Below are 20,774 nucleotides of genomic sequence, written 5' to 3' on the forward strand. Positions count from 1 at the left end.
TGGCTAACTAAAATCATGCTGGATTATGGATATTGCTGGATGAGAGAGTTCTGGATTAGAGAGTTTCAACTTGTATTGATTTGCTATAGAGCCATGTACAACTTTTGAAAATGGATTTAAGGAAATAAAGGCAAGTATCTGAGAGGTAGCCGTGTTAGTCTGTATCTCTGAGAACAACAAAGAGTCCTGTGGCACTTTTTTGGCTAACAGATATTTTGGAGCATCAGCTTCATGCATCTGACGAAGCAGGTCTTTGCCCACGAGAGCTTATGCTCCAAAATATTTGTAAGTCTATAAGGTGCCACAGGACTTTTTGTTGTTCTAGAAAATAAGTTGAATCAAATAACAAACATCCATTCTCATTGTCAAGGTCTTCTACACAATTCAATTACAAGTAAATAACAGAGTTGTTGGAATGAAAATTAAACACAGTCCTGATTATCATTTTTAAATACACAAAGGGCCTAAAAGCTTGATTAGGCTCTATATATACATCAAGATAAAATGCTAGAATTTGGTTTTCAAACTCCAGAAATCTAAAGCAATAATTGTATTGTGATAGTGCCTTCTTGACCAATACTCTAGGGTAGGAAGGTGAGAACTCCAAAGCTGAAAGCATCAGTCTCTGCAGCGTGAACTAAAAAGCCAGGCTGTATAGTTTGGAGTTGTAACAATCTTGTATCCTTCGTCAATCAGACACAGAGGAGATTATGCAACATGCGCTGACCAGTGGTTTATATATTACATAACATTTAAAATTGTTCTTTAAACTTTAAAATTGCTATTATTGTTGTTCCTGTTTTCACAATTAATAATATAATCCCTGGTCCTGAAAAAAGTATATTTGGGTTTGAAATTTGAGTCTAAGTTGAAGTCTCATTTATTATTTTTTTTTTGCTTATAGGATTACCACTGATCTTCAGACAAGACAATGCAAAGACAGATGCTGCAGGTCAGTTTGAAGAACATGAACTTGCAAGGAGCCTGAGCCCGCTTCTCTTTTGTTACGCTGACAAAGAGCAACCAAACTTGTAAGTAATGTTTATGCGAAGAAAAAATTCTTTACAGTGAATTTAAAATAATTAGCAAAAGGATTAGCTGCAGCTAATTCAGTTTGAATATCCTGTAGGGAAAAACCCTTCAGTGGCAAGACAACCTGACAAAGTATCGAGTTTGAGATATATGAGCTTACTCACTATTTTGACATTTGATACTGAAAACTAACCATTTAATTGGCTAGTTTTATTGTAAATGCAGTCTGCTTTGGTTTTATTTTGCATGTATGGAAATCATGCTCTTTTCATAACTTGGTAAAAGCAAGGAAGTAAGAAGTCCCTCTTCCCTGAGGATATACACCAGACTGCTCGCTTACTGTGTCCTTACTATAGCTAAATGATTTGAGTAGCATAAAAGGACACAGTAGCACCCTGGATAAAAAGCAATTACTCAGAAAGTCTACCTCTTTGTATTTGAATTTAAAAAAATACTGAACATACCAAAAAAAAAAAGACACTATTTTAAATGACGTACATATACTCTGGGGTGGGCAGTAATTTTTGATGGGGGAGGCACTCCAAGAGTTTTAAAGCAGTCCAGGGCTGCACTCTTCCATGATATTAATGGAGAAAGTACAGGGTCTGTGATGTAGGTTAGGTGCAGAAGTGAGCTTGGGGTAAGAGATTGGAGTGAAGGAGGTGGTATGGGATCTGGGAGGAAGTTTGGGTGAAGGAGGCTATTGTGACCTTGAGCAGATTTGGGAGAGCAGGGTTTTGGGTTGTGACCTAGGTTTGGAGGGGTTGTGATCTGGTGAAGGGGATTGGGATAGAAGTCTGACAGAGGGGGTATGGGTGCAGGAGTTGGGGCAGAGAGTTAGGGTTATGTGGGATGGAGAGGCGGAGAGTTGGGAGGGAGGGAGGGACTGAGGCTCCAGAGGCAGGATCTAGCCAGGAACCTTACCTGAGCAGCTCCCAGTTAACAGACTGTATCAGGCTCTTGCTGCAGCTTTGAACCACTCAAAGCTGCAGCTTGCTCCCTGTATCTTTCTGGTCCAGACCGTTGAGAAAAAGGGAAAGCTTTGCGCACTGTTCCCATCCCCCAGCCAAAACTCTTAGTTCATATTGTCCAGAAAGCATAAACAAACAAAAAAGGTAAAAGTTGTTTACTAATTTTAGAAAAGTGTAATTTGAAATTGGTTTATAGTAAAAATACATTTTACTTCTAAAAACATTAACGTAACTGATTCTTTCCTTGCTGTAGTTTGTCCGACAGTCATTAAGTTTTCATTAATGTTTGCAAGATGCTTAAAGAATATTATATAATATATGAGATGTTATTACAAGTCAAGAGAGTTTGCCTTTCGTTTTTGGTATTTGTGTGTTATTTTGCATAGGCGGAATATCTTGGTTCAGTAGAACCACCAAAATATTGTTTTGATACTTAACCCTTTGCTTGGTTTGGGTCTACACCTGCCCCCAACATCGAAGGAAGCATGGTAATCAGGGTGATGGGGAATTATTAATGAAGTGCTGCGGTGAATATGCAGTACTTCATTAGGCTAATTCTCCCCTGTGGCAACTTCGGAGTGTTAAACTTTGGAGTGCCGTCATGCATGTACCTATGGGAACTTTGAAATGCCTGCGCTACTTCAAAGTGCATTTACTCCTCCACGGCACTTCATTAGTAATCTCCGGTCGCCCTGATTACCATGCCCCCTTCAAAGTTGGGGGCAAGCGTAGACAAGCTCTTAGATGAGTAAATCAAATGTCCTTTTGCTACCCATAGTTGTACGATGCGAGTTGGGAAAGGAATCCATCCTGAAGGTATGCCCTGCTGGTGTCAGGGATTTTCACTGGATGGAGGCAGCGGTGTCCGAGCCCTTAAAGTGATCCAGCAAGGAAACCGTCCTGGCCTGATTTATAACATTGGTATGTGATCGTGGATCAATTTGTGAAGTGTTATGAAAATGGTGCAGTCACTTTTTGCCTTCATATAATGGTAAAAAATAAATTTTCTTCCTCTGCCTCTCCAAACAAAACCACACGTTTACTCTAGGTCTTGAAAATACTGCAGTGAATAAAAAGACTTTTGGGGAGCAAGGTTCCTTATACTTATCTTCATTTATAACTTCATTATTCAATGACAAGACACTTCCTAATGTAAATTACTGTGTCAGGATTTTTCCAGTGAATTATGCAGTGCTCTTGTGATGAGGACAGATTTAGTCTACTAGACTCAAGTGCTCTTTCTAAACATCACAGTTCCAGCAACTTCATTGTATTCATTTATGTGAACAGATGTTGCATGGAAACACTTTGAACTTTTGTAAAGAATTTAAAACTAGAGTAATATCTTCTGGGTCTGATCCCCAACTTTTGTAGCCTAAGAGGTGGAAATCTCCATTTGCACTTCAGAGTTTCTAGTATGAACAGACTTCAGTACTGCTGAAATGCAGTCTGAGTGGCTACATAAATCTTACAGACACTGAGAGTGTAATAGTAATCTTTCTTGATCTCACTGTAAAATTTTGGATTGAATTGGTTTTCCTTTTTATTAGAAGACTTTTGTTGTTGGGGTGTAATAGAAGAGTACTGAATAAAGGAAGATTGCAAAGAAGCTTAATAGGAATACTTGAATTATTTAGAAAAGCCAGTGTAGTATTTAAAATGTGCTCTCCAAGCAGTGAAATCATTAGTTACCTGCACTGTTGTTTGTTTGGTATTTCCTCAATGCTCTCTGAGGTTTCTCTGGACTCTGAAGACTGTGCTTCCAGACTTCTGATGTTTACACGTTTGAACCTATGTAGTAGTTTTCAAAGCACCATTTGGGCACCCTGCAGACACTGTTACGTACTCCTGAATTGCTTTTGAATGTCTCTGTACTGTAGCTTCTAGGACATGTACTGTGCCTGTGTTTTTTTTCACGTTGGTTTTGATAGGTGCTCTTGTTTCTAGAACTCTCTTCTGTCTCCTTTTTCCCCTTTCACCCTTTTATTGCATGTGCATTTCCAGAGCGTTTCTCCTTTCTTATGTAGTTCATCTAATTCTGCACTCTTTCTTAAAGGCGTTCTGACTTTCTGGTATAAAGGGGAAGGAATATTGGCTATGTCTACACTAGCCCAAAACTTTGAAATGGCCATGTAAATGGCCATTTTGAAGTTTACTCATGAAGCGCTGAAATACATATTCAGCGCCTCAGTAGAATGCTGGAAGCCGCAGCACTTTGATATTGACGCGGCTTGTCCAGATGGGGGTCCTTTTCAAAAGGACCCCAGCAACTTTGAAATCCCCTTATTCCTACCTGCTGTTAGGAATAAGGGGATTTCAAAGCTGCCGGGGTCCTTTCAAAAAGGACCCCCATCTGGACGAGCCGCATGGCTGCGAGCCACATCAATTTTGAAGTGCCGCGGCTGCTGGCATTCTAATGAGGCACTGAAATATGTATTTGAGCGCTTCATTAGTAAACTTTGAAATGGCCATTTGTATGGCCATTTTGAAGTTTTGGGCTAGTGTAGAGACGGCCATTGAGTGGAAGGAAAGAGTCACCAAAGCAGCTGTTTGAAAGAGACGTTCAAGAGGAGGGAATGGATAGTACACAAAACAGAGGGAGACCAAAAGAGGGCACTAAGTAACTTGCAATTTGACTATACTGCCTCCCTGGTTTTGGGATGTTTAAGAGCAAGGAACCCAATAAAAACAACAAGCAGTCCTGTCACCTTATAGACTAACAGATATTTTGGAGCATAAGCTTTTGTGGGCAAAGACCCGCTTTGTCAGAAGCAGCCCAATGAATTTATGGAATTTTGTTTTAGCATGCTGCTGTTAGGCACTTCCTTGTCTCATAGTCTTTCACCCATATCTTTTAAGGCCTTGTTTAACCATGATAGTGACTGACCTTGTTTGAACCACAGTGTGGTTCCATTTTACCCATCTCTAAGAAATTACTGCACATCACCCTATGTAAGTCAGTAAAACGAATGGGGGAGCATGACTACTCAATTCTGTCCGTGTCATAGATACGTAGTTACTCCTCTTCCTTTAGAATTCTGCCATTCATTAAAACTTCAGGCTGAATTTTCACAACAAAGTATTCTCCCCCCTCCAAAAAGAAAATTATTTGAGGAACTTCTGGAATGTTCAATAGTATTGGTATTGGATTGTAAGTGTTCATGTGTCTGCTTTGCATGATTTGACTATCTCGTGATGACTCTTATTCACAGCTTTCAGCTGGAGATGGTTTGACCATTCTTTGATTGCAGAAAATGAACATACTTTCTGAAAAGGACCCCAAGCTATTTTTGTGCCGTCTATTATGCTGACAAGACTAGACTGCCAGTTACTGCATTCCACTTTATAGACCAAAAAAAAAAATGTATAGAGGATGGAAATATGTAAACCAGATTGTTTACTGTTTGTTTAAAATATGTGCAAGCTGTAGAGCAGATGCATTGAATCTGAGAGATGTTATTTTAAAACTACATTTTTATACTGAGTATACTTAGACAGTAGATATTTTTGTTTTTAACAGACTATTTCTTATTACTAGGTATCGATATTAAAAAGGGCAGAGGTCGTTATATTGATACTTGCATGGTAACATTTGCGCCCCGATACCTGTTAGATAATAAATCAACACACAAGCTTGCCTTTGCTCAAAGAGAATTTGCTAGAGGGCAGGTAAGACTTCCTTTCTGCTAGTGAAGATATATTATTTTTTTTAATGGCGGTGGGCAATGGTAAACAAAATGTCTCGTGGGCCACACAGAAAACTCCAGTGAGCTGCAGGTTGCCCACCACTGATAAAGATTGTAGGCTGTAGTGTTTAAGGTAGTAGTGGTGATACCATCTCTCTCTCTTTCTCGTATTAGGGTACCTCCAATCCTGATGGCTATATCTCCACTCTTCCTGGTTCTAGCGTTGTATTTCACTGGCCACGTAATGATTATGATCAATTATTGTGTGTACGGCTGATGGAGATTCCCAACTGCATTTGGTCTGGAGGTTTTGAAGTCAACAAAAATAGCTCTTTCCATATCAATATGAGGTAGTTGCTGTGCATGTCTGATAAAAAAGGCAAATGTCTAAACTTGTGACTAACACAGGTCACAAATCTAATTCTCTTTTGTTTTGATCTTTTTCTCTTTTGATGTAATGTGAAAAGCGGATACTTTCTGACTTGTGGACTCTGATAGTTGTCTTAATTAAAAGAGCTGTGAATGATTGTGTACATTCGCTGTTTGATATGAAATAATCTACATGCCTTTTCAAAAAAAACAAAACAAAACAGTGTTAAACTCCAAGGATTCTATCAGCATGGGGATGATTTGGCTTAAATATACCACGGGCGTGATTTAAGAACTTAAAAAAATTGGACAAAACAAATGGTTGCACTTACCCTGGGGAAGTCTCTGTTCAAGCAAGTTGTTTAGCTGGAAGATTAGATTACATTATTTTTCTACTGTATTTTAATACAAGCCTAATTGTTCCAGAAATTGTTCGTTTAATTGATCCAGCATTGGTTACCGAATGCTGACCTACATACCAGTTAATAGCATCAGGTTCTGAATGTTTTTAAATATATTGTGCTGTCTTGTTCTATAGGGATACTCTCGGGAAATGTTACTTTTTACGAGTTGAAATTACCCTTCGAGGAGCCACATACCGGATCTCATTTGGTGACACTGATCAGTTACCCCCTCCTTTTCGCATAGATAATTTTTCCAAGGTAAGGATCTTTGGTACTTGATGTGTTAGTCTGTAAAATAGTTGCACTTGTTTGTCCAGTGAAATGATCAGAAGATGAAAGATACTGTATAAGTGCCGAGTATATTAACATTCATCGTCATACAGTGTTTAACATTAAGACTTGTATTAAGGCATAAAATGTCCAAAGCCATAAGAAGAAGTAAAAGTTGAAATGGTATGGAATAAATTGTATTCAATTTAGGGAAATAACATGATATAGAATGCAATTATAACATGCTGAAAATCTAGAAAATCACAACCCTGAATTACACTGGCTATGACTGCTGAATCACTTATATATAATGTTTTCTAAAGTCTTCTTTCATTACTGTAGGTCCCAGTTGTTTTTACTCAGCATGGTGTTGCAGAGCCCAGACTCTGCACTGAAGTGAAGCCAATGACGACTTTGGATTACGCATGGGATGAACCCACTTTACCACCTTTTATCATGCTTACAGTTAAAGGAGCAGGCTCTTCAGAAATTACCTGCAGCATGAATGACTTTCAAGACAGCAAACAGCTTTATTATGAAAATTTCATTTACATTGCTGCTACATATACTTTCTCAGGGTAATTCTATAACATATTATGTTGAAAATAGTCCCTGAAAGCAAATAGTGAATAGTCAGCTACGAATTAAAGCTATTCTTTTTAAAAACTTTTGCCATTATACAGTGCTTATATTTGAAGGGATTTCACATAGGGTACACTTACTCTGCGTTTGGCGCACCGCGATCAATCCTCCAGAATTCAATTTTGCCGCCTCAGTGAAGATGCAGCAAAATCGATCTCTCTGGGCTTGGCTGTTGACCCTGGTACTCTGTGCCGCCATGTGGAGTAAGGGACATTGGTGTGAGCCCAAAAAGCCCTGATTTACGCCAGGTTACAAAGTTGATCCTGTTACACTGATTCTAATGGCATAGCTAGAACTGCATATATGGGGTCAACTTTGATCGCTAGTGTAGACCAGGCCATATGGATAAACTAGTGCTGGCTAGTTAGGTAGAAGAAGAGATGGTGAGTGAGTCAGCATTCCAGGATTGTATTTCTTGCTCTGCGACTGACTTTCTGGGACCCTGGGCAAATAACTTAGCCTCTCTGTGTCTGTTTACTTATCCGTACATTAGGTAATAATGCTTTTCCCATATGATCTTATAACACTTAATTTTGTATATATTTTTTCAGCTTGCCAAACAAATTCACACAGCTTATAAATTTAAAGAGTGGCTGGTGTACTGCATGAAGTATGGTGCTTACATGATTAAACTTTTCGTACAGAATTAATCTCTACTTCTAATTAATACTGATCTTTCAGGTTTCTTAACTTCAAATTGTCATTAATATTAGAATATTGAGTCTTCTATGTTACTGCAAAGAGAGAGCTATAGTACAGTCAGCTAGCACAATAGTGAAAGATAGATCGGGTTCCAAATCAGATTTGGTCATGGTGGGAAAACATGAGTTGGGAGATTGAGGTGGGGGACTGATTTCTGAGAAAAGTGAGATGAGGACCTGGTATCTTCAGCTGGGATATCTCTCTTTTGGGATGTCTGCAGCTGAATTTAGTGTCACTGAATGTCTCAGATTGAGGGAAATTGATTTTTGAGTGAGGCCTTCTTATAACTTATTTATTACTGTATATTATAGTGAAAGATGTCACTTACGTGTATACATTGCTTATTCTTAATCTGCTGCCCATTGGAGACAGAGCCTAGATTACTTGACATACATACTAAATGTTAAATAAATTTTTGTTTTCACATGTGCATGTACAAAGCACATTGCCCACCAGTTCTTCTGGGTATGATTTCTTTTGGAATGTGTCAGTATGTCCTCTGTAAAGTCAATTGTTGGAAGTTGAAGAGCTTAGCTTTATTCATTTGCCATAATGGCTCCCTTAGCAATTTAACTTACTGCACTCGCAGTTAGCCCAGTATCTGCCATACAAGGGAATGAATGATTAGAACATGAATCCAAAACTTAATCTTACCTGTGGTGGTTCAGAGCACTGCCACAGGGCAACTGTTGCTTGTAGCTTAATAGCCTCATTTCAGTCTTGATACACTTGTGTTAACTGAGAGAACACTGAATATAGTTTGTGGTGAAAGCACTGAGTCTAAAGTAACAATCTTTGTTTAGGCAATGAAAAGAGTAATCTGTCAAATGGAGCTCTGAATTGGACGTTTAGCTTTCATTACTAATTCCAGACACACAACACTTTTAATAATATGAATACCATGCTGATGGTTTATCCTAGTGATTAAAAAAACGAAGGGAAATTGCGTAATGATAACATGATATATATTTGCACAATATGTCATGAAAGACAAGCATAAGTTGTCCTTTTAGTAGTTGGGCGTGGTTCTGACTCTGTCTTCAGAAGAGTCAGCGGTTCTGTATAAGATTGTATTTGAATGCATGTTGCATTTTCTCTCAATTCTAGTTTACAAGAGGGAACTGGAAGGCCAGTTGCTTCAAATAAAGATGTTACTTACGCAGAGCTTGTTTTGGATGTTTCTCCAAAGACGCACAGGGTCATACTAAAGAAGAAGGTATGAAATCCAGTGAGGCTTCAAAAAAACAGCACGTTTTGCTAAGAATGTTGTTGCTGTATCATCCTAGCAGCAGAGATACTTTAGAAATTGAAATTTAACTTTGAAATTAGTTCTTAATGTAGATGCACCCTATGTGAAGTGATCATGTGTGTACACCATTGGAGTCATAGGCTGGGGAGGAGATTCTTGGGTGCAAGCACTACAATAGTTACAATGGTCCAGCGGTGGGTTAAGGAAAGATTGCAGGCTGATAAGTGGAAGGAAGAATGAAGTGAATAGTAACAGATTTGCATGTGGATCTTGTAGAGATTTTTTGCTCTGAGAAAAACATAGAAGAGCATTGCTTCCTGGGAAATCAGGTTTGGAAATTAAGGGAGTGAAAAGGACAGAAAAAAAGATGAGAGTTTGAAGAAAAGAAACTAGAGCTCTTCTGTTAAATTCAACTAGCTTCATGTACTGATGAGGGAGCGATTATGAAGGTCAGACTTAAAGAAGGAGAAGGGAGTAATCTGAATAAAAGTAGTAAGAAACATTGGAGTTGAGATGCCTGAAGGGTTATAGTGAAGTGTAGAAGACCAAGAGAAAATTTAGAGAAGGTGATGAAGTTGTGGAGAAGTTCTTTTGCGATAAAAGGAAATGACAGTGTAAATAAGCCAATGATTTCTTCACAAATTTCTTAAGAAATGAAAAAATGCGTGTAAATAAAGGCATACGTTTTGAAAATAGAAGCATTATTGTGCAGTATTTGATAACTCTGAAGATATTAATCTAAGGAAACGATGTATGTGGGATTTATGCTCATTTGATATCAATGCTCAGTAAGAATATTTTCATAATTGTAGTAGACTTTAAAATGCAAGGTTATCATCTAATTTTGAATTGGGGCTGTGAGCATGGATTTGTAAAAGTCATTGGCTGTTTCTACACGGCCACTTCTTTCAGAAGTGGCATGCTAATACATGGAGTGAAGATGCTAATGAGGTGCGGATGCAAAAATTTTGGGAAGAAGGGGCCTCTGGAAGAAGGACTTCCTTCCGGAAGTACCCCCCCAAGGGCTGCGCTTCTACACAGAGTTTTGGAGTGCAGAAGAATGGTCTTCCGGACTCCAAATCACATGACATTATGCTAATGAGGTGCAGGGAATTTGCATCCACGCCTCATAACAACTTTCGCTCCATGTATGAGCATGCCACTTCCAAAGGAAGTGGCTTGTGTAGAAACAGCTGTTCCAAATAGCATCACTTACTGCATTTGGTAATAAATGTAAATATGTTGTTTCCTCTGTATTTTTTTTAAGATCTGCTTAATCTTTTTTGTAAATGCTACAGGAGCCAGGGAAGCGATCCCAACTTTGGAGAATGACTGGCACTGGCATGCTTTGCCATGAAGGTTCCTCTGTTCCTCATAACCCCAATAAGCCTTCTTCACCTCGATCGGTTGAGTCCTCCATGATCTTAGATATTGCGGGCTTGGCTGCAGTCACGGATAACAGGTTCTCTAAACAGGATTTCTGTTTAATCCTCCCCAAATGGGAAAAAAAAGTACATCTCTAGAAAGTTATAAACATTAAATAGTTTAAGATGTTTAAAATACTCACATTGGATTACTGGATGATTTGAGGGATCAGAAATTGTATTCAAAGCCTGTCATTGCTGTATCACTGTTATGAGTCCAGCCAGAGGTGGTAGAACTTAACATCTCATAAGCATCACCAAAACCACCACGACAAGTGGCACTGCCTGCCTGCCCTTGAACAGTAGCAGCAGAGAGACTAAACATTAAAAGGGCATATGGACTGAACTATGCCTTCTCTTCCAAAATTGCTCCTTGCAGACCATGATAGAGATGCATTTAGCACTGCCTGGGACATGGTCTCTTTGGATAAATAGAGTACTTCACTTTTAAAGACTGTCAACCTGGCAGAAGCAGTAGATCATGTTTGTCTTTATATGTATATCATATATCCTTTTAGTGTCTCATGCGTATTAGTTACCTTTGGCCATAAATAAATGAACAATTATTGCAATGCAGCAGGAGCAAATGGAAATAATATTTTCAAGAGCTAAGGCTGAAGAAGCCAGAATAGAATAAAATTAGGTGTGCATGGCCAGCATTCTTTGTAAGCTGAGCACTTGGGCGGCTGCTCAAGAGATTCAGGTGCTGCCCAGCTGATTGGCAGAGCACCTACAGCCAGCAGCGTGTGTTTCTATTTGTGGTGCACATCCGCACATGCTTTCGTTTATATAACAACATTTATTCTGCCCATGGATGGAAAAAGCGAGAGGAATGTTGTGCACGACTAATTAAAATCTTCCCAACAATGGAATCTAAAAGTAAAGAGTTTTGGTCTGTTAATTGCTTTTTTCAGGTATGAGCCTCTAATGCTGAGAAAACCGGATCGACGGCGCAGTACTACTCAGACATGGAGTTTTCAAGATGGCAAATTAACCTGTGGTATACATGGCCTTGTTGTGCAGGTCAGTATTAATTATTCTACATCTAGCTTGATTTTGAGTGCTGGCTGAAGTGAGAGGTATATGAATCAGGTGAGCTGCTGGTGGTATAAGCTTTCTTTGAAAGGCCAAAACTTGAATGAGTGGAAAAATATAAAGATGCCACTAGCAATTCACATGATTATAATTTTAAGAAAGGACTTTAATTTTCTTCACATGTTTCTACTGGTAAAATTTACTTAAACATGAGGCGTTTTGTGGTTCTGCAAAAAAAACCCAAAAAACTAAAACAACACTGCAGAGCTGTGACCATAATTTTCAGTCTTGGATGCCACAGTGAGGCACTTAAATCCACTAAAAATTACGATAAGCCACAGTTGCACATCACTGCTAAAAATCCAGCCAACATTTTAGTGCTAAATAGGGATTTAGGTATGTAGCTTAAGGCACCCAGATCTGAAAATTTTGGCTAAAGGGCCTCATTTTCAGAGATGCAGAGCACCTGCAACTCGCTGTTGTCAGTTGGAAGTGTGTGCGCTCACACTTGAGACAATCAGGATGTGACTTCGATACCTCAGTCTCATTTCCAGTCACACATTCTTCATTAAGTTCTGGGTGACACTTGTACATGTACTTTTCAAACAACTAATACATGCATATGCACCTGGTAAGTTCTGATACCTCCATACAAGATATGTGCTCAGAAATGTGGGATATTGTTTGAAATTCTGACCCTGAAAATTAAACAATGTTGATATTTATGGTGAACAGTTGTAGCTGTATTTTTAGCTCATTAGTACAGACTCTTAGCATTCAGTGTTTTAACAAAAACGGCTGTAGTCAGTTTGATTTCCATTAACATTTTCTTCCACTTTTCAAACCTTAAGCATTGATTTTAGCTGTGCCAAAACAGATCACTACTCCACATTTTGCTGTTTTATGCCGTTTCTCTAACGTTCTATATTGAGGACCAATCCTGTTACAGGTTCATCCTGGTTTTCTGGCTCATCTTGGTTCAGTCTGTTTCAACATTTGCTCAGTTATGTCAATGTTGAGGACTGTATTTGATTTGTTGATTCTTTCTTTTTTTGGTTTGGTTTAATGAGAAGCAGTTGCATTCCAAGCACATCCCTTTTTCCTGGAACAACCAGACCTTTACATTGCTTTAAGTCGGAGTGGCCAACATGTGGTGTGCAGGCCAGAATCTGGCCTGAGAAGCCTGCAACTGTGGCTCCGGAGACGCATGTAACTTTTTAAGGAGCCATTAGTGGCTCTGGATGCTGCCTCCACTGACTCCTCCTCTGGCTCCCTGCCCTCCTGCACTGAAATAATGGACTCAATTTAATCCTGGGTTTGGGGCTGGAGGGTGGGGTTAAGTGTGGAGGTGGAGTGGTTTGGGGCTGAGAGGAGTTAAACCTGGGGGTGACGGGGGATGTTCAGCCCCCAGAACAAGTAAAAATTTGCCATGTGGTACCCCAATGCAAAAAGGTTCGTCAGCCCTGCTTTAAGTTATGATATGAGGAAGCTGTATGCTGAATTTGGTGATCCTAGTTCATACCTTTTAGAACAGGAGCGGCTAACCTTTTTTCACTGGGGGCCACATAGCAATTTTTTACATGTTCTGGGGGCCAAACACAAAATAGCCCCAAAAGCACCTGCCCCTGATCCCCAGGCTTAACTCCTCGCAGCCCCAAACCCAGGATTAACTTACTTCATGCAGGAGTTCCTCATGCCGCCACCTCCTGTTGCACCTTCACTGGGCCGCTGCAACTTCCTGAGCACGTCTGTGTGGCTCTTCTTCCCCCACTATAGTGTGTGCAGCTCTCTGCCCTGATGCGCTGAAATAATGGGACTCCATTTAATTGGATTAACAGTGGCAGAGACTGTGGCATTTCCTGTGTAAGTTCTTTGATCAAAGATTGTTGTATTATGCATCTGCAATGGATATGTAAGTTTCAGAATAATAGCATCGCTCTTCAGAATTCCAGGCTTGTAAAGGAACACTGTCAAGATTTGAAGTCCGAAAATTGACCTGTATCTTTTTGTTTGTTTATAAATTCCATGTAATATTTGTGTTCTGCTTTTTCTAAAACAATTGCTTAAATGATGTTTGTTCATTCAAAACAAAACAAAACACCAGCAGATCTGCCATGCTGATGAGTAATCCTGTAATAACAAATCTGCATGTGCGTGAAATGCAGGAGGAAATAGTCAACCAAAATCCAGTTTGAAGTTGAGACAAACATCTTTTGTCACAAACAAGGATAAAAATTATGGAAAATATTTTTAACATGTTTCACAATGTCCTCTGAAGACTCTGCAGTTATGGTCTGATAAAGCTTATGTGAATTCTGTGCTGATGAAAGGTGCAATATGGAGAATCTTGGACATAGAGGACTCAGTTTTGGAGGAGAGATTGAAAAAGGACAGCAGTTGTGACATGCTCCCATGTTCTCCTGCCAATGTGTTTCAGATCCTGATGTTAAGAGAGAGTTCTTGAGATGAAAGTGTACGCTTATCCCTCGTTTAAACGAGTACTTCATTTATGAGTATTCGCTTAAATGAGGGAGATGCTTACCTACCTTAGTTCACTCTGAGTGAACTTCCCCTGCCCATACGAGCCTGACCCCCCTCCGCCAGCCCCGCAGCCCTAACCCGCTGCAGCCTGGCACCCCTGCTAACCCTGCAGCCTGACACCGCACTGTTGCCTGCACTCCCCATGGCCCCGCAGCCCCAAACTGCGGCAGCCTGACAACCCTACCAGCCCCACAACCAGATTCCCGCCCCGCCCCCAACTGTATTCCTGGTGGTCCTGCAGCCTGACCCTGTGGCCACCTGTATGCCACCCGACACCCCTGCTAGCCCCACGGCCAGACCTTCCTGCGTCTGCCAGGGACCGCCCCCCGCAGCTGTCTGTACACCCTCCGCGGCAAGAGCCCCTCCACCTGTGGCCAGAATGCTCTGCGGCCGCCTGTATGCCCCGTGGCCAGACCGCCCCCCCTCCCCCCCGCATGTAACCCCCGTGGCCAGGAACCCCTGTGGCCGCGTGTACCCTCCACAGCTTCCTGTAAGCCCCGTAGCCAGACTCCTCCCCCCTCCACCTGTAACCCCTGCGGCCCTGCAGCCTGACGGCCCGCTGGCCCCAAACCACGGCAGCCAGACCCCCCTACCACCTGACCCCCGAACCCCCCCCACCTCGGCAGGCCCCAAACGACGGTAGCCTGACCCCCCCACCCCAACAGATTTTAACCCTCCTTCCAACTCACAGCCCCAAAGTACTCTCGGCCTTTATCCCTCCCCAACCCAAGGTTCACTCACCTTTCAAAAGCAGCACCACCTGCTGCCACAACTTCCCCGAGCTGGGAGCCCTAGGAACTAATCAGAGACTTTTACATGTAATTTAATGGGAATTTAGCATCCCTCTTATGAGTTTCTGCCTACGAACAGAAAGTTGGGAACCCATTGTGCTTGTAAAGCGAGTGATGAGTGTAATTCATTCTCAGGCCACATCTACATGGGTTTCCTCGACAAAACTTGTGTTTTGTCGACATTAGCCCCAGAGCATCTACACCTAAAATGCGTTCTGTCGACAGAACCGGCTGGGCCTGGGGGCAGAGGAGGCCATCCCATTAGACCCAGCAGCCAAATGGCGGAAATCCCAGGACTGCAGCTGGATCAACACCAGGATGATCCCCAGCAGCCAGGGCTGTGCGAGAGCGGGACAGCACAGGTTCCTGGGGACGAGGCTCACCCTGCCCAACTGCTCTTACCCCCAACCCCATTCTCCATGGATTCTCCATTCTCCCCTCGAGTGGGACCCCCCTGCCCTTTCACTCCATGTGGGGCCTGCAGCCCAGGAGTGCCTTACCTGCATGAGGACAGCCCCAACAGTGGACCTGCCCACACCAAACTGGTTCCCCACTGAGCAGTTGCTGTTGGGGGTGGTGAGCTTCCAAAGAGTGATGTCATCCCTCTTCTCCATGGGGATGGCAGGCTGCAGGTGGGTGTCCTGTCTCTGGAGGGCAGGGGCAAGCCAGGCACAGAGCTCCAATAAGGTGTCCTTCTGCATTCTGAAATTCTGGAGCCACTGCTGGTCATCCCACGGACCCATGACAAGCCAGTCCCACCAGTTGGAACTTTAAGGGTATGCTGGGCCAGGGCTCCAGGAAGGGCTTGCTGTCCATACAACCCTGTTTTCCAGGTTGCTGGGGCCCATTCTGTTGAGAAAGGGAATGGGGACTCTGTCCGTTTTATGTCAACACAGTGTAGCGACGTGATGAGCCACATTTTTGTGTAGATGTGGTCTGTTGACAGAGGTTTTGTTGGTAAATCTCTGCCAATAGTGACTTCTGTTGACAGATCTCCTGTAGTGTAGTCATAGCTTCAGGATTTATTCACTTGTTAGGCTCTAGGCCAGTGATGGGAAACCTGTGGTGCATGGACCCCTACTGCTTCTTTCCCTGTATGCCTCCCATTCTTCAGGGCACTGGAGCCCTGTACTTTTTATGCCTGCCTTCTCCCTCCCAGGGCTGTTGGAGGAGCCATGAATGTCTATGGCATTCCAGGTCTGAGAGAGAGGAGTTAGAATGGAGCATGATTTGTGTGCTGCAAGCTGAATACATCCTACATGTGATGTATTTATGCAGCACATTTGGAGCTGCTTTGATGTAACATCTGTGTACACTGTGGAAACTGAGAAGCTTAAGACCTTCCTCTTACAGTGGACAATCCAGCGTTAGCAGCAAATTAGTGATGGTGATGTGTTCCTTCACTGTCACATTAAAGAAACCAAAGAAATAGAGGTTCCTCTATTAAGGAGTTAACTCATGGTGATGCCAGTCTTTTTAATGAGTGACAGCCCCAGTATTTTTGTCTTAACCCTAGATCTATCATAAAGGATAAAAAGACATAGCAAAGAAGCTGTCCTTCTTCAGAATACCTTTTAAGAAGGACTTTCATTCACTTTGATCAAGACTTTGATTCCATTCTGAAGATGCAAAGTGAATATTTAATCCTGGATGCAGGCTATATATTTTTTTTTAAACCAGGCAAATTGCTGAAGTTCAGTTACCTGAAATTTTAGTGATATAAAAGACAACTTCTGTTGCAGCAGTGATCTCTGACACGTGTGCTGTCTGAAAAATACAATTGGCCTAACTGCTCATTGGCTCAAATCAATTGTTGATTCTTTTATCCATCTACATAAATAGAAAGGGAAAAAGGTAGATATATTTTCGGAAGGATTGAAGTAGTTAGAGCTATAAAAGAGAAGTGATTTTGGAATACATTTTTTTAAATTAATGTATGCAGACACCATTATTTGCAACCTTCTGTACCATTTCAGTGTTTCTGCATTGTTCTTTTAATTAATTAATTAATTTATTTATTTAAACTTAGGCAAAAGGAGGAATATCAGGTTTGTATGATGGGGCTGAAGTGGTTCTTGGTCCTGATATGTCTCTGGAGCTTTTGGGGCCCATTCCACCTGAACAGCAGTTTATAAACCAGAAGATGAGACCTGGGTCAGGAGTACTGGCAGTCAGAGTCCTCCCAGATGGTCCAACTCGAGTTCTTCAGGTGAAAATTATTAATAAATTCTGGACACAGTGTTGTCATTAATTATTGTAATATTTCTTTACTGATTTTTTGGTATTTTACCAGTGCAGATAATCCTCTTATCTTTCTTTTGCTTCAAAATGTTTATATTAATTTGCATTAGCGTAAAGCGGAAAAATCTCTTGTAAAATAATATTGGTTTTAGATTTGATCAGAAACATTGACATTTTTAGTTCAAAGCTTGTGTCCTACCATATGTAAGTTGGATATTGTTGCTTTTTCACCTTGCACATAAATAAGAAAAAAGCTGCTTACTAGTTCATTTTGTTTTAGATAACAGATTTTAACCAGCGTAGAAATGATCGTTTATCATGTGAAGGAGGTGAGCTTCCAGTTACCGAACAAGATCTGCGCAAATTGAAAAATCCAGACACAGATCAGGAATTGGAAGTAAGACAACAAAATTGGTAGGCTTTTATTTTTTACCATGAAGGAGAGGTGTATACAAGATTGTCCTTTGTAAATCGCTATCACTATTCAGACCTCTTTGTCCATTTTCCATGTCACGATCCCAAAATTTAAATTGTTTCCCCAGTGGAAAATAACAAGGAATTCATCTTATCACACAAGCTTGTTAAATAATTTAGGATCCCTGTATATATTTGAATATATATATACATTGCTGGCAATGACTGTATTTTTCAAACCGTTTAAGTGCATTGGCTGAAAGAGAGAGTGAGTGTCATCTAGAATTTTTTAAAATTGTCTTTTGCCTTTTCAGGTGCTTGTGAAATTAGAAGGTGGAATAGGATTATCCTTAGTTAACAAAGTCCCTGAAGAGCTTGTATTCTCAAGCCTCACTGGAATTAATGTTCACTACACACAGTTATTAACCAGTCAGGTGCTAGAGCTCAGTATAGAGGATGTACAGGTAACTATTTATTTTTGAGACCAATTTGAACATTTATTTTCATAACATATATGTGGATGTAATTGATATTTGTATCTACATGTAATATAGTAGTGATGTGTGTTGTGTTGTTTACAATATCTAAGAACCGGTGATGTGTTTCACATGAAACAGTAAAAGTCCAGTTCTGGTTTGCAGCATATAAACATAAATATGTTAGTCACCTTTCAAAAAAAACCGGAATTTTACTCTGATATTCTGGTCAAAATGTCTGCTTTATTACCCTGAATCAATCAAGTAAAACATACTGTAATTCCCAAACTTGACAGGTTATATTTCCATTATGTATATTGCCCCTCAGACTTTTAAGGATTTGAAAGGATAAAATTAAGACTGAGTTATTATCTTTCAGACATGACAGATTTTAAAAATACAAACCAAAGAAAGCCACGAAAAGCAGAGCTAAAGTTTCACTTCTCAAACAAGACACCTACTCTGCTTTAACTTAGTCTCCATAGAGATGAAAAAGTAGAATTTTCCTTTTTTGTACAGTACAAAAAAACGTTTTGTATGTACGTGTCTCTGATATTAACTGCATTCCTCTTTTGTCAGACTAACCGTAGCTCTTTCTGTGCTAGTGCTGTGTTTTCGTTATCTGGGCATCAGAAGATTGTATTGGGCACATGTTTAGTCTGTATCTGACAGTTGGGTAATTAGCTGCCATGTGTCTGCTTTGTGGAATTTGCTGAGGTGTTAAGCACTTCTCATGTGACAGAGTGCTCTTAACGTCTGGTGGGTTTGGGACCCTTAATGAGACCAATTAGTACCATATTTATGGTTTTGGAAGTTTTATATATACTGTCTATGACTTAAAAGAAAGCAGTATGATATCACAATCCCCAAGCAATTAGGATTAAATCAAAAGATCTCACCTGGGGATGTCGTGTAAGCGAAATTTTATTCTTCTCATTATTTTTGTTTATAACAGAATGAAGGCTGGGATATGAGTGTGGCTTTAGACCTTGTTGCTCCACTGTTAAACAGCTCTTTTGTTTGAGGCAGCATTTTGAGAATATGACTGAATTTTAATCAGCTATGCATAGCATTTTTTCTGGACTTCAGTGCAGTGGGCAAGTTTCTATGATCCAGTGAGGTGTCATGGTGGTGGTCCTGGGAAGGTGGAGCAATTGATAGAAGAGGAATGGAAAGCTGTGTTTGAGTCATTGGCAAATACAGGGCATTGTTTCTATTGCCATGGTAATTCAGCAGAGCTGCCGTTTTTCACTGACCGTTGCCATCAAACTTCCTCTAGCTCCAGATTATAACCAGCTTACTACTCACCTGTCTGGGCGGGACATAAAGGAGGTGTCATTTGTCAGATTCTGGGCAGCGTTGTAGATGGTGCAGAAGGATGCTTGAAAAGTGTAGATGTTAATGTAGCTGCTGCTACTGCCAAGATACACATCCTTCATCAGCCTCTGTGGGAACAAAGTGACCCCCAGCTTGCTCTGAAGTGGCAACTCAATAAGTGCACAGTTAGACCAGCTCTGGGGTCTAGATATGAAGCATGGGCTTTGAGGAGGTCTGAAGAACTGAGGTTTTTGATTCTTCTTGTTTCTGTTAGCTGCTCCTTTATAAAGTGTCAGGAGAAGATCAGAAACAAATATATTCAAAGCTCAACTCATCTGCTTCCATCAGCACTTGACTTTTTGTGGATGTTAGCGGGAAGGACAAAATCAGGCTTAATTTGGAAAAAGCAGGTTATCTTTGGAGACTGATCCAAAATTCATTGACGTCAATGGGAGGCTTTCCAGTTGCAGTATTTGGCTGTGGATTAAGGCCATAATGGAGCAGCAAGTAGATATAATAGTACAGAACACCAAAGCAATACAAACTTGAACACCGATTGCTGACATAAATAACTTTAAGGGTTTTCAACATACTCTTTAATAGACCTTTCTCCTAGTCATGTACGAAACCTTTGCAGGGAGATTTTCTGGTTTTCCCTCTTTCTGTAGCTGAATGATGAGAAATAAACCACTGAAGGTAACAATGGTATGTATAGTACCATACATAGGTTAACATAGAAAAAGAGAGCTTTGATTTCATTGCATATGCTGATGAGTTGTCACATTCTTCTGCTTTTTTTTATTAACTGTACAGGTGGATAACCAGCTGATCGGCACAACACAGCCCTTCATGCTCTTTCTGACCCCCAGAATCAGTGAAAATGAAATAATTGAGACAGGCCCTGCAATACAATTAAATGCAATGAAATTTCCCAGTAAGAATGCACTAACAGACATATACAAGGTAATTCAGTTTGATTGTAGCTTTCAAATGGCCTTGTGTTTATTAAGATTGTTTTCAGCTGTTCCCTGTAAGCAGTCTAAATTAAATCAGATATGCAGATATACTGTTTGTTTGTGGTACTCATTCATATCTTTTGTGCTCTGTACATTGCATTTGGTGAGTTCATGACAGTGTAGTGACTCTGTGGGCAAGTGTGGGAGGATCCTAGGGTTATCCTTTGCTCTTCTCAAAATAATAATAATAATAA

General features: G+C 40.6%; 1 protein-coding gene across 10 annotated transcripts in view; it reads left to right on the forward strand.

Moving 5' to 3' along the window:
- Positions 1–20,774, forward strand: part of VPS13D (vacuolar protein sorting 13 homolog D) — a 225,761-nt gene that overhangs the window by 99,173 nt on the left and 105,814 nt on the right. For all 10 annotated transcript variants that reach the window (XM_074975870.1, XM_074975874.1, XM_074975877.1 and 7 more), the window contains 13 exons: positions 905–1,031; positions 2,782–2,924; positions 5,542–5,672; positions 5,864–6,039; positions 6,597–6,720; positions 7,075–7,310; positions 9,184–9,292; positions 10,624–10,787; positions 11,664–11,772; positions 17,146–17,325; positions 17,638–17,754; positions 18,086–18,235; positions 20,378–20,527. In XM_074975870.1, coding sequence (XP_074831971.1) covers positions 905–1,031; positions 2,782–2,924; positions 5,542–5,672; positions 5,864–6,039; positions 6,597–6,720; positions 7,075–7,310; positions 9,184–9,292; positions 10,624–10,787; positions 11,664–11,772; positions 17,146–17,325; positions 17,638–17,754; positions 18,086–18,235; positions 20,378–20,527 — 1,916 coding nt within the window. The remainder of the gene's footprint in view (positions 1–904; positions 1,032–2,781; positions 2,925–5,541; positions 5,673–5,863; positions 6,040–6,596; positions 6,721–7,074; positions 7,311–9,183; positions 9,293–10,623; positions 10,788–11,663; positions 11,773–17,145; positions 17,326–17,637; positions 17,755–18,085; positions 18,236–20,377; positions 20,528–20,774) is intronic.

Source organism: Carettochelys insculpta, chromosome 23 (assembly GCF_033958435.1).
Source record: "Carettochelys insculpta isolate YL-2023 chromosome 23, ASM3395843v1, whole genome shotgun sequence".
Classification (NCBI taxonomy): Eukaryota; Metazoa; Chordata; order Testudines; family Carettochelyidae; genus Carettochelys; species Carettochelys insculpta.